We start from the raw sequence: 14782 nt of genomic DNA, 5'->3' as shown, positions 1-14782 counted from the left end.
TTGCCTGTTACAGCATCTTGGGTAATGTAAACTGCTACCCTTTCTCATTTATTTGGCCTAATGTTTCAGGGGTTGCTACTGAGCATTATTTATAGTCCTTAATTCACTAAGTTTAGCTTCCATTATTATTTAGCCATCTTTATTCTTTAAGGTGGTAAAAATCATGCCTGTTCATGTCTTCTGATGATAGGATTATTGGAATGTTGCTTGTCAGACATTTTAATACAAAATAATGATCACTGGTGCTCCCACTGAGTCATAAATATGTAAAAGCAAAGCTTGTAATTCTTAACAACTGGTCACACAGAAATCCCTCCAAATCAATAGAATTTATTTTACTCAGGGATGAAGTGAGACCCCTATAATAAACTGGGCATCCTGAAGAAATTATCTAATACTCTTAGGACCTATTTGTGCATTTAATGATTAGAAGGAATTGCCTCTCTTATCTCTCATTCTCAAGCAGGTGGCTCTAACTGGTAACTAAACTTCGGAGGAGACTCAAGGTTGAGGACAGAGAAGATGTTTCCCCCATGCTAAACTATGCCCCTTTCTTAAATATAGTTGATTCTTAAAATCCATCTGGATTGGGCTCATAGTTTTATTAGCATTCAGTTTCACGAAGTGGTTTTCCTCATTCTTATTTAATTATATTTAATACCATAACACAGATTGTGATTGTTTCCGGAAATAAGTATTTTGAGGAATGAATAAGTTAACAGGTAAACTGTGCCCTACACAGCAATGCAAGTGAAGATACTGGCCATTTGGACAGTGAGGTTAAGTATCCTTGGACTTGGACCCTCCATCCTCTGGAGGCTGTGGAGTGCTTATCTGCCATGGTCGTGACCCTTGCTTTCCTCACTTTCATACCTATATCTTATCTCCTTTCTGACTTATTCACATCTGCATTACTAGTTCAAAGCTAACTCTCAAGTTGTATACCACATGGCACAGTGTTTTCTCTCTCTTTTGTTTTTCGGTCATTGTCGATGTAGACGTGAACAAAAGTGTGGACACCATTCCTTATCCCACTCGACCCAAGTTGCCTTTCTTCTTTGTGTGTCCGACTCATCCTTTTAGTCCAAAACAAATCCCACAGCCCAACAGAAATCTCTTGGCCGTACTGACTTTGAAATGCGTCATGTCTCCTCTGTATCCCAACAACAGTCATTGCGTCTGTAATTTATTAATCAGTTAATGCTGTGCTTCCTCATGAAGTTTTTGTGCTGACATCCTGTTTAAGCTTGTTTGTTCATCTGACTCTTTACGTTTTTATGTCCTGTTGCTCATACTCAGATGAAAGCCTCTTGAGGGAGCAGGTCATACCGCGCGATTCTCAGTCCCATGGACCCCATCACGGCGCTTTCTGTCTCATAATCATTGAAAGCACATGTGTTCATTGATTAGCAGACAAGAAAAACTTCTTGGAAGTCAACGTGATTAAGAAGGTCGACTAAACTCAATGTATTTGGGTTTGAATCCAGACTCTACCACTGACTAGCCAAGTGAGTTTGGGCTTTAAAGATGAATTTCAGCATCTATGGAAAGAGGCTAATAATCCTTAACCTGCTTATTTCACATGGTTATGAGATTTTACTAGAATAACCTGTGACAATGCTTTAAGAATATGAAACAAGATCATGAAGGTGATGCTTGAAATGGGCTCTGGAAACCTTAGAGCTTTCTGTATCTGGGCATACAAACTGGGACTGTTACAGAGAAGATAAATAGAATTACAGAGTGTGTTCTGGGTACATCTGATTGAATTGACGTATAGAGTCTATGTGAGGGTGAGTGATGATGAAGCTGGAATAATTACTGTGGTCAGAAAATACAGGGTTTTCTGTAACATGCTAAGGTGTGTGGACTTGACTCTTTAGGCTAGAGCAAGGCAGCAGCATTGAAGATTTTTGAACAAGCAAATTTTATAAACAGACTTATTCTTGAGAGACAGAAAATCTAGTAGATTATTTGTCCTTAATAATACCTCCTGGTATTTGCAGTGAGCCTCCCATATAATCCCAAGAAAAATACTTTTAAAGGAATTGTAATACTCTTACTTTCTATGTTTCCGTTATAATAGATTTATATTTTCCATGTATTCTCTGTATTTGAACCCATTAATGTAATATGTCATTACTATAAATGTACTCTAAATATATGCTATTAGTTTTTGCTACAATCTTCTAGTCACTAATACTGGTACTGCCATGTTTTTAAGTGAATTGAGGTAAGAGACCAGAACTCATACAAAATCCGTATCCTGAAATGTCACAAATTAATTGTCATGTGATGCACAATCATGAATTTCTATTTTATAACTTTCCATCGGTAGGAAGAAACATGCATCCACTCATCAGATTCGATTTTTATTCTTAGCTATGGACTTAAAATCAGCTCAAAATGCAAATAGCTGTCCATTTAAATTATATTAAATGTGCTCCAATATAATATTACTTATTATAAAAATAAAGGACGGTGGTTAATTTTTTTTAAAGAAATCAACTTGCACAGATAAGGTGAAAAAATTAAAATCCTCTCTTCCTTCCCTCACTGCCTGTTGTCCAGATATACTCTTGTTTCCAATAGAACCTGTTCCTTTTAAGGGATATTTTCCCTTTTTTAACCCGTAGGCGAAAAAGGAGACAAAATAGCAAGAAAGAACTTAATTGGATTGCTGTCTAAATGACTATTTCTGAATTAAGAGGGATCAACTCTCTTCTGCCTAAACCAGAAATGCTGTTTTGCTCTCAGATCATTTTCTTGATTTTTTTTTCTAAAGATACACAACGCTTTAATCAGAGACTTTTTGAATCAAATTTCATTTTAAGCCATGTCATTGGGATCTATTTAGGTAAACTTCGGTTTTATAGACTGATTTTCAAATTTCATTTTTTAATGCTTTTCCTCCAACATGTTGTTAGCATGAGTGGAAATGGAATTTGCATTTGAAACACTGATATTCACTATTCAGTCAGCCAAGAGGCTGTCTTCTTTTAATTTCCATAAATGTCAGTAAATGCCTCTTTTCACCTTTGGGTGAATAGTCAATAGAAAAATCAATGCTGTGACAAATGAACAGCAACATGATTTTACATATGAATTATTTAACAAATACTATTTTTATCCTAGAAGGGAAAGACTTAAGGTAAAAATCAGCAGCAAATTATTAATTTACATTTATTAATATTATTCATAGAAATGCATAACCACAGGAAGTGAAGAAAATTTGTATCTCATTTTTTAATTAGTTCATGTCATAGGACTCTGTTAATGACACAATAGAAAACCATTAAAAATTAGCAAGTAGATATATATGTAATAAACCTCATTAAGCCTTTACATAATGTTGTGCTTCCCTCTGGGTTGTGAGAGATTTTGTGGTTTTTAACCCCTGAAGGTAAGTGCACAGATTATAAAAGTCCCACTTAGGGATGTAGAACTTGCAAGAGGTCACTTAGTCAAATTCTATCTTCACGTCTAATTGCCGTCTCCTAGACGTTAGAAGACACAAAAGAGTTCACAAACCTGGAGTTGGGGGGTGGTGAAGAGGATGGAGTCTAGATTCATGTCTTTTAAATACCAAATCAACAAGACTTTTCTCAATAACAGGGGGAAAAAACACACATTATTTTTAACCCCATCCTGAGTTGTTCAGGTCGTAATCACCGGTGTCTTAAGTAACACTATTTTCTAAGGATTAATTTCAATGAAGGAATCTTCTCGTTAAAAATCTGCTGAAAGGAAGGGATTTTGTTCCAGGACGAGGATCCTAGCCCATAGGGAATTGACTTCAGACTGTGATCATCTGTGTGTCTGTTCACATGTTCTGGGAGCTTGACATGGGCTGATGAGAGGCATGCCTGTTTACTGAACATGGATGCCTTAGCTTCTCCCTTGCTCGATCCTTCCATAAGGGCAGAAGGGAGAGAGTGGGGCTATATATGCAAGCCAGGCCACGTTTTAGGGGGTCTAAACTGACAGGAGGGTGTCAATTTAAAATGCTGACCACCCCTTAAGTGCAGCCTACCTGCAGTGCCTCAGGTGTTGCTTTCCAGTGGTGTTGGAAGAGTCACATTATCCCAGCTCCCAGGAAATACTTAATCCAAGTGGACCCTAAGCTCTGAAGTTTCCAGATCTCTTCCAGGTGTCAAATTTTCAAATAAAAACCACAGAATAATTTCCAAGTGTATTATTAGATCCTCCACCAAACCATTTGTTTTCAAAGACATTTAAGCTGACAGATAGTGTGCGCCCTTTTCTAGAAGCCTGAGTTTTGCACCTGTTATAGAACAGTACCATTTTCCCCATGACACCCAAAAATAATAATTCTGGGCATAAGATGTCTTAGTCCATTCTGGCTGCTGTAACAAAATGCCACAGACTGGGTGGTTTATAAACAACAGAATTCTATTTCTCACAGTTCTGGAGGCTGGAAGTCTGAGATCAGGGTGCCAGAGTGGTTGGGTGAAGTCTGTTTTTCAGGTCACAGACTTCTGGCTGTGTCCTTACAGGGCAGAAGGGGTGAGGGAGCTCTGTGAGGTCTCTTTTATAAGAGCACTAATCCCATTCATGAGGGCTCCACCCTCATGACCCAATCACCTCCCAAAAGCCTTATTCCAAATACCATCACTTTGGGTGTAGGACCCCAACATGTGAATCTGGGGGACACACATTCAGACAGTAGAATAGGATAAGCCTGTTTGATGGCTCGAGGCATTGCATCGTTTGGCCACCCTGAAGTCTAGGGTGACTGTCCCACGCTCTTCAATGACCCCTCTCACCAACCATTCAAACCCATGTAGGCAGGTCTGAATTCAGAGTAACTAATGAGTCCGGGGCGCCTCACACCCTGTGTGATTTCAGAGCAGCAGAGCATTTTGAGTACATTCCCAGGGCTTTACAGTGTTTGAAAGGGTCTTATCTGAATCCGTGAGATGTGAATTACATCTCAAGTCTGAGAATTCATCCACAGTCCATCTGGCATTGCTCAAAGGCGCTCTCTTCCTTTCCCTTCCCAGGAACTGATGGAGGTGTGGTGCTCAATTGCCCCCCAAGTTTACAAAAAAGTGAAACCACAAGTCTGATACACTGTGATGACATTTGTCCCTTTTCTCAAACATGCATCTTGGCATTCATACACTGACTCCATCCAGACCCTCTACATAAGTGCATTGAATGCACTGTGCTGGGCAGAGATTAATTTACTAATTTACCAGTTTTAGACTCTAAAGGACACCCATAGTCTTGTCAAACAGGGACTAATTTTACTCACGGGGAATTCTACCCACTTAGATCAGCATTTTTCCCCCACTTGCATATTATAATATATATGACCCTTTTTAAATAATAAAAATTCATCCTTGACTCTTAACATTTCTTAAATTATTTCACTATAATGTTAATTAAGTGTATACACATGTCATTACTGTAAAATCTCTTTATCCTTTTAGCTTTTACTACAGCTATAAAATCAAAGCCAATTTACAAATTGAGTGAAACAAAAACCTACAAAAGCAAGAAAACATTAAAATTCACAGCATTTATGTTAGGTATGATTTTCTTTAGATGAATTACTGTTGCAAATATGAATCTGGTACTGACTCAAATCCATGAACTTTGGTACGGATCTGCCATCTTGTACCTTTGATTAATCCCAGTCTATCACTTCTATTTGAACTGCTAGGCAGCCTACCCTACGATGTCAAATCACTTAGCTTTTTATTGGAGGAAGATGCCTTATTTGAATATCAAATCCATCTACCTTTTTCTCATTAACCTGAAACAATATAGACAATATTACCTGTGTCAATCTGCTTGTAAATAACATACGAAGTCAGAAAATTAAATCTCACTGAGCGCTAGCTTAAAAAGTAGGTATTCAAGTGATCCAAAGCACATACAAATAAAAAAGCAAAAAATTTTAGGCTGTCCCAAGAACTTGAGGACCCCTGAAAATACATATACAAATCCCAGTTTCCAAAACATTTAACTGTTATTTAAACTACTCACTACTGCCCTTTATATCTTACTCTGAAATTCAAAAAACGTCTAGATCTTCTTCTTGCATAACTTTCTTTAGTTGTAAATCATATATAAATCCTAGTTATGTTATAAGTCTAGTGTGTTGCTCAGTATTTTGAAATCTTCTCGTTACTAAGGAAGGAAAAGACTACTGTATATTTTTATAGGGCCACAAATTGTGAGAAGTACTTTCCTTTAACATTATCTGATTGAGTCATCAGGATAATCATAGTTCAGAATGTTTAGGGATTTTCTCAAGTCAAAGAGTTAACCATGACGCAATCATAATCGCCCACATTTATAGAGCACTCGTTACATTTTTAGGGCACTCTTAAGTAGCCCAGATCCGTCAATTTGAGGTAGATGATCACCGTGCACCCACTTTACAGGTGAGGAGGCTGATGGGCTTGCTCAAGGTTACACAACCATTAGGTGCCAGATTCAGGATCCCAGCCCGGGCGCCCTGGCTAGAGAGTCCTGGTTTGTCAACCATCCCACCCCTGTTCACACCAGAATCAAAGTCCCCGTGGGTGTGTGATTCCCTGTTAGAGAATGAAGTTCAGTGTCATTCCTGGTGCTTGTCTACATCAAGCCCCGTGGAAGTGCCTTCTCTCCCCCTTTCTACCCGGGGCCCATTTCATTTTTCAAAATTCACATCACAGCTACCACCTCTGTGAAGTCTCTCCAGACCTTCCTCCATACAGCCCCCTTCCCCAGGTAAACAGTGAAAAATAATTTTTCAAAAAACCTCCCGCTCGTGGACCTACCCCATCTCCATGCCCCGTGCAGCATGTCAAGGCACTGACGTCATTGGCATGTCTAAAAATTCCTTTAAAAGCAGGGTTCAGTCATTTTCATGGCACACAGAGGTAGCACCACGTAGAACCCAGGGGTTCCTAGGTGTGGAACACTTCTTACTTTCCCAACTACAGCTCTTGCCGTCTGGTTCTGAAAGAGAATGTTTTCATGTACAAACACTGGTCTATACAACATGCCAGAAAAGAAAATAAGTAAGGAAGTAACTATCTGAAGTGGTGGTATGGGCTGTAGATACACACCTTTTAAAGCAATGGGGAGCACGATTTAAGTTAAAAGACACCAATAAGACATCCTTTAATCTCCGAATAAATCAGGATCAATGAGACCTGGGTGAAGCCAGCTGACTCCAGACCCACACTGCCAGCGGCATCCTTAAGCCCCAGAGTCACTTCTCTTTATGAAAAGAAATGGTTCCCTTTTGATACCAAAGCTATTTTGTGTTACAAAATCATTATTGCCTTTTTAATGATAATATTTAACTTGTTGTGAAATAACAAATAATGGTAAGGGAAGCTGTAATGGTTTTTGTTACTACAAATAGGACATGAAATTTAAAGAATGACAAAACACTGATTTAGATGTTTTTACCGTGCTAGATAATATCGCAGATACTTTTTTATTCCTCACTTATTACTTGACCACAACTTAAAAAACATTCATAGTTGTATTTGATCGCTCTTCTAAAATAGTAAAACTCTTTCACTGCCTGTGACAAATATGACTCTTGTGCCTTATAACCTGATACATTTAATAAACCTAAATAAAGCAGATTAAACATCATTAGTCAGGGCATCCTGTCTTCATCTTCTGATCCGTTTATTGTCTCACAGATCAATTTTTTAAACTACCTTTTGAACTTCATTGTGTTGAAAGTAGTGACCTATCAAATATCCTTACACAGAATTTTAACCTTCATTTAAAGCATAACCTGTGAAGATTTGTGTTTTTTTAAAATGGAGATCAATAATGTTAATATTTTAGCATCTCGTTTATGCCGTTCCAGCAACTATCTTTCTATACCTATTAGAGTTTACTCAATACCTATTAATCTCTGTAATACAAAGTTTCATGGGATCTCTCAAAAGGAGAGTGTATTCTGAGCATTAGTTTGATTATTGCAAACATCAGTCAAATTTTTGCTTATCAAGGAAGCTTGGAGAGCTCTTGGTGGTGGATTCAAAGATGGTGTTCTCTACCCACTACATTATTCAGGACATCAATACCCTCATTAAGAAAGTGCTTTCTAATGCTTTGTGTGTATAAGTTTCACCTTTTATAATGTGCTTGGGAATTCAGATACTTTTAGTAAACGTTGAGAAGCTTTGAAAGGATAGAGAGCATTTTTTTTTTTTTTTCAGCGAAGCCGTGACTCAGGGGATTTGGGACATTTTATGTCAAAATCGCTCCCCACAAGCCTAATTCAGATCAGCAGCTGCTGAAAGTCACTCTCAGCAGATCGGGCTGCTTCTGTGGAGTGACTCAATCTCTAAATCTTTCCTGTTAACGGAGGTCTTAGCAGAGGGTCACACCTAGTGTATAGTTTTGGTCATTATGAAAAGCTGCTGAAAAGAGTTTAGGGTTGAGGATAACTATAGCATAGGTGTATTTTGTGCTTGATAAGAGGACAGAGCGTGTGGTCACGACAGCATGAGAATAAATACAGCACGTGCCAGCCGGCTGCAGACGAGCAGCATCAACTGCAGGGTGGAGGTTTGGATTCCGTTTTTACGCTTCACTGTTTTGTTCGGAATTGACCTCCATTTATAGATACAGATGTAGATACTTGCATCTTTCTTTTAGATGAATTGAAATTTATTATTTCATAATAATTTGTTAATGACACATCCTATCATTATTCTTTTTGTACGTGCCTAGAGAATAAAGCATGAAGCCTTGATTTCTTTCCTCTTAAATTGTATTACTTCTGTCATTTCCCTAATACTGCTAGAACCTCAGAACCTCTGAACTCCATGTAACCCCTCCTGACTTTTGCAGTTAGGGTTGGCGCGTTGTTCTACATATGACTTAAAGTCTATAAGACGTTTTCCAAACGCATAACTTGTATTTACCCATGGATTTAATTCCAGTGTCCTTAATCCTCTCTTAAATTTCCTTTTTTTTTTTTCCATCTAGGATCATTTTCTTCACCTTAAAAAAAATAGTCAAGACCTGTGATAGCAAACTTCCTCGTTCTTGTTTGTCCAATAACATTTTGTGTCACTTTCATTTTTAAGGGATTTTTTTTTTTTGAGTCTAGAATCCTACAGGTTGAATTACTTCCTTTCAGTACTTTAACTTGTGATTCATTGTTTGCTGGCTTCCAGTGTTTCTGTTTAGGAGTCAGCTTCCATTCTCATTGTTGCTCCTTTGAAGGTATTGCGTTTTTTCTTGTAGATTTTGAAAACATTTTTTTTTGTCATTGACCTTTGGCCTTTTTAATATGATCTGCCTTCTTTTCTTATTGTTGGTGGTGGAGTGTATTTATCGTGCCTTTTCCAAACTTCTTAATATGTATGTAAGTGCCATTCATAAGTTTTGGAAACTTATCTCTGAATATTGCTTTGCCACTTTCTTTATATCTCTTCCATCAGTACTTCTGCTACTCCTTTTCTGTTTATGTCTACTCTTCTATTTCTTTATTTGTCCATCTTTTTCTCTGTTCTTTTAAACATTTAATCACAGGTATTTTAAAGTCTTTATCTGCTAACTCTAAACCTGGATCATCTGTGAATCTGTTTTATCTTTTGATTTGGGGTAGATTTCCTCGTCTCTTCCCATGTATAGTAATTTCTAATTGCACGCTAAGCATTGTGTGTAAACCAACACTACTGATGATGTTTTCTACCTGAGGCGATTCAACACAGCATCCACTGGTGGAGAAAACAGAGGAACTAAGAGATGTTAGTGAAAGAAACACACAGATTTCACGCAAATCCCAATGAGAAAAAGAAGTAAAGAGGAAGATGATATAGGGACGCTGGTCTTTGGCATATATCAGGTCCTGGACACCGGCTGTTGGGCAAATGACAGGCACTGTGGGGTAATAGGAAGACGGACTCTGGAACCAGCCCGCCTGGCTCCACCATTTTCCGTGTGACTTTGGGCAAATGATTTAACCTCTCTGTGCCTCAGTTTCCTCACCTGCCAGATGCTAGCTCCACTTTGTAGAGCTCTTGGGAGCATTGCGTGAGTTAATATTTGTAAGGCGCTTAGAAAAGTAGTGACGCATCTTTAGCATTCTGAAGTGTCTACTAAATAACTAATTTTATGCACACCCTCCACCCGGCTCTCCTGGCTCACTTCCCTGACAGTAGAGGCAATCTGGCTTCCACAAGAGTCTCCCAGCAGGAGGATTCTGACTTCCAGGTCATTCCGGTGCAGTCCTGGAGACTAGGGAGCAACCCCCTTGTAAGGGGGGGTATACTGCTTTGGCCACTCACTTTCTCTCAGTGCCTGGAGGTTGCTTTGGGGATTGGACGGTCACAGGCCTGTTTTGCACAGTTTGTCTAGGCTTCAATTGGGAGAAATTCCTTTTGCTAATAACCAGCCCAGAAATCCAGTTATGCACTTCAGGTATGGGTTTGACCCCCCAGCTTCTGTGTTTTAACATCGTTTCTTGACAGTCAGCCCATTTCTGTGATTCTAGGCTTTAAAATCTTCTTCCTCAGGTAAACAAGAGGCTTGGGTGTCCCGGTGAAGGTGTTGGCTTTCGAATTGTACGGAACACGGATGGCCTTGCTGTTTTCAAGTGACTCTCCTCACATAAGCCAACCACCATGCCCTGCTTTGTTTTATTCCCATTTATCTTGATGGAAAGGATGGAAGTTATGTGGGAACAAAGTAGTAGGTGCCCTGAGGCCGTCTCGTTCCCTCTGAATTCCCCCCAGTGGTCCCGTTCTGATGTCCAGAATCTCATTTTGTGAAACCAGCGTACTCACTACGGAACTGACGGCCAATTTGGTTTCTGCCACATGCAGCTGCTCCAGATGACTGTCCGCTGGCAGAGCGCAGAGCCCCCAGCCTGCAGCCTGCCACATGCCCTAGCTGTCCCTGGGGGCAAGCTCTGCCTCCCCTCAGGGACCCCAAGGAAGCCAGACCGAGCAGCCAATACACTTGCACGCGGTGATGCCCTCCTGCAAAGACCCCTGAAGTTCCCATGTCTGTGGACTCCTGGGGCTAATGCATGATGGTCAGAGTTGGGGTCACATGACCTTAAAAGGTGTTGACTAGTAACTGTGCGTAGACAGAGGGGTGGATCCTGGAGTGGGATGCAGCTGAAGAAATCCAGAAACATCTATTATAGACAGAATTACAATCGTCCTATATTCAATGAAGAAAAAGTCCAAGATGTCGTAAGAATGTATATAACAGAGAGGGCAAAGGGCAAACAGACATGTGAGTCTTTCCTGTACCACTGGAGGTACATCGCCTGTTCCCCAGGGTACTTACCCTAACTGATTTCCAAGTTCCATTCATCGTCCTAATTCGGCAGTTCACAGCCGACCTGCATTGGATGCCGCTTCCCAGGGCAGCAGAGCCAGGAGGTTCTAGAGTGGATGTCCAAGCTCTCTTCCCACCCCATCAGAGCCTTGGCGTCCAGGTGTTGCTCTTATACTTCTCATTCATTCACAGTATTTGGTGCTACTCTTTTTACCCCCTGCTTCCGTCCCCCAGGTAATCCATCAGCTGAGGCTGTCCGAGAATGAGAGCGTGGCCCTTCGGGAGCTCCTGGACTGGAGGCGGAAACTCTGCGAGGAGAGAGGAGACTGGCCACAGATCCTGCACCACGCGGAGCCCAGGGCACCTCCGCCACCTCCGTGCAAGAAGCCCACGCTCCTGAAGAAGCCCGAGGGGGGCTCCTGCGGCAGGCCGCCCCCCAAGTTCTGGGACACTACCCTGTGATGGGCCCCGACTGCAGACTCACTGCCTGGAGATGCCAGGTTCACAGACAGAGGCTGCCCCTGGTACATGCTAGGGGCTCTGTCCGCATCTACACGAAAAGCACAGGACAGCCCAGTTAAATACACAAGATTCCCTGAGTGTGTGAGTGTGCGTGTCTCTGTGTGCGTGTCTGTGTTTTCTCATCCGTTCTGCGGGGATGCACTCTGATCTTCAGGCTCTGTGGTCCTAGGGCCGTGCTACCCCGAGGTAGCGAGAGAAAGGCCGGACAAAGTGTGGCTGAGCAGGGAGAGGATGATGGAGGAGGGGGACCCCTACACCGCAGAGTTGTTTTTATAGGGTCCGACCACTTGCATCTTGCCCTCCAGTCATTTTACTCTCATACACTCTCCAGGACCTAGGTTTTATTTCTTTGTAGGTGTTTGCGTTTTATTGGAATTACAATCCTGTTAATGATTTACATGTTTGTTATTGTATTTTATAATTTTATGCAATCGGTGGTGCTCCCTTTCTTCAAAATACAGACTTTAAAAAATCATTTCTAGAACTTTTCTTTTCCTACATACCTGGTTTTTTTAAATGTAGAGTACCGAAAAATCCCGAGGCTGTGTTGCTGTTTTAGCTTCACCGTTCCAACCTCTGCAAACGTACGGCTGGAGTCCGATGTCTTGTGTTTCATTCACTGATCAGGAGACGGTTCCTTCCTGTGCCCTGTGTTTCCAGGCGCACGGACTGTGAGCTCTTTATTGAAATCTCATCCCCTGACTTCAGTAGAGGTTACAGGAAACGATGCAGCACCCCCTTAAATGCATATGGCTTCAGAGTCATAGCTGGGGGTGTGCAGGGGGCGTATCCATTCAAAGGTCTACGCAGTACCAATAAGCATGCTGAGATTTGCTGGTCCGAGCCGTGGTGCTGCCCCACAAGACGCTTGTCCTCTCTGAGCTCCACTGCATGTCTCACCCACTTTATGTCCTCAACCCTCCTGTGATGCACCCGCCTTGCTTATCCATGTGCTTCTGTTGGCCTCAGACCACGGTGTCTTGCTCCTTGGAACTTTGTTTTCATACCAGCCTTGGCAAAGTTACTGTGCCAATAAAAGGGTACAACTCTGTTCTTCTGTGGTGTTATTTATGTGCCACTGTTGTTTTCCACAAACACTTCCGTTCCTGGATCAGATCAGTAGGGGCGAGGAGACCTCTGTTCGTGTGTTCTTCTCACAGCATCTTGCAAACTTTAGGATCTACGGTTTGTTTTGAAAGAAAGATTTTTATGGTTATTCCTACATAACTACCAGGTGGGCCTACGTCAGTTGTAGGAAAAATATGTCAATTATTCAATTATTTAGGAAAACTAATAGGCCAGTAAATCAGGAGAGGACTTCCATTGAGAAGACGGCGTGTGACGCTCACAGATCCCACACCGAGCCAGGGAGGGCCACACGGAGAAGCACCTGGGTGCGGCCAGAGGCAGAGGAAGCAGGGGAGCTGGTGGGCTGGAGCTTTTCCTGGGGTTTCTTGGGCAGGAACGGGCGAGGCGGGTGTGCATGTGTGGACTGACGGGCTTGGATGGTTTCAGCCCCTCTTGGGCACAGAGGCTGCCCCTGGTCCTCTGGTTGCTGGCCCCTGGCAGGGGGATGGTGGCCTGGAGTGGGAGAGGTGGACGAAGGCAGTGGATGGGCTGTGGGCTCTGGAAGGGTCGGGGTTGTCTTCTATCTCTGGGACTTGGCCAGCCCTGGGCGGGGTAGTTCCTTCAGCCTCAGCCAGGGACAGGTGTGGAAGCGTCAGAATGCAGCAAATTAAAAGACGTAGTTGAGACATGGTTAAGTGGCGACAGGACTGATGTCACCCAACAAGTTCGGGGGGGCCGCGTGGACAGCCACCCGGCCTCACTCCCTGCTCCTTCTTCGCACTCTCGCCGACATCCAACCTCCTAACCCCAGTCCCTAAGTAACCGCAACACCAATTCCCTTGAGACACCTGCTTCCGTGGCCAAGCCTTCACACTGACCTTGGCTGCGTTAGAAGTGGGAACTGGATTTCTCCTGCTAACACACATGGTGTTTTTATTTAGACCAGAATGAAAAGTGAACCGTCCAGGCATTCGACTTGTGAGAACTTGTTCCGGATGTGCATTGAGCACTTGCTGTGACTCTTTTAGTTGCTTTGCACGTAGTATTCCAACCCTGACACTGACATATGCCTTCCTGATAATTCTCATCTCCTGGGTACCGACCCTGATGTTGAAGCTCAGCGCTTTAAGGAGGCTGTCAGAATATAAACCCTCATCTTTATGGCTCCAAAGCTCATGCCATTTTAACTTGATAGACAGAAATTTTATACTTATTGTATGGAAGTCTAGCTTGAAAAACTTCATTAAATGATATTTTGGGGGGTACACCACTGTGGGAAACTCTGATGGACGCCTATTGCAGGGAAGGTGTACGTGAAGCAAGCCACCCAGGCACATAGGGTCCACATGACACACCCTCTGTTCTGTTAATCTGGTCACAGTGTGGGGCCTGTGTAGTTATAACCTGACCCTGACCATCACCTGCTCAAGCATCAGGCAAGAGTAAATATTTAGTCTGTCTAGTAATCCCTTCGTCTCATCTAAGGTTGTTCATCTTCCAGAGCTAAAGGCCAAATCCCTTGAAGATTTTCTGACACACAGTCTCCTGACTCAGTAAGTACAGCCTTTTGTGCATTGCTTTCTGCTCCCCACAGTGGAGAGATTGCGGTGTGTGTTCATCAGTAGCTTACAACCAGCTGATTGTACCTGTTCCACTTATATGATGGAAAAATCAACTCAGACTCAAAGCATTTCATAGCCAGGAGAGTATTCACAACATTAATAGTCAAAATAATATGAGATAAAGTCCAAGTCTGTGGGGATATTAAAGGTACTCTCAGAGTGGTTCTCTAACAATTACAACATTGTCAGGATAATGAACAGGGGTGCTATTCTGGGTAATAAAGCACGGAATGTTATTCCACATAAGCAAGATTTCAACAATTGTGTATGTTTGCAATATATTT

The 14782-nt window shown here is 41.9% G+C and overlaps 1 protein-coding gene across 1 annotated transcript in view; it reads left to right on the top strand.

Moving 5' to 3' along the window:
• Positions 1–12093, top strand: part of MYO16 (myosin XVI) — a 424969-nt gene extending 412876 nt beyond the window's left edge. The window contains exon 35 of the mRNA XM_082675412.1: positions 11521–12093. Within this exon, the coding sequence (XP_082531538.1) occupies positions 11521–11748 (228 nt within the window). The 3' untranslated portion in view covers positions 11749–12093. The remainder of the gene's footprint in view (positions 1–11520) is intronic.
• Positions 12094–14782: the final 2689 nt, after the last annotated feature.

Source organism: Grampus griseus (genome assembly GCF_964374135.1).
Source record: "Grampus griseus genome assembly, chromosome: 18".
In the NCBI taxonomy this organism is placed as follows: Eukaryota; Metazoa; Chordata; class Mammalia; order Artiodactyla; family Delphinidae; genus Grampus; species Grampus griseus.
Note: the sequence above shows the minus strand (reverse complement) of the source record. Positions and strands in the feature narration are given on the sequence as shown.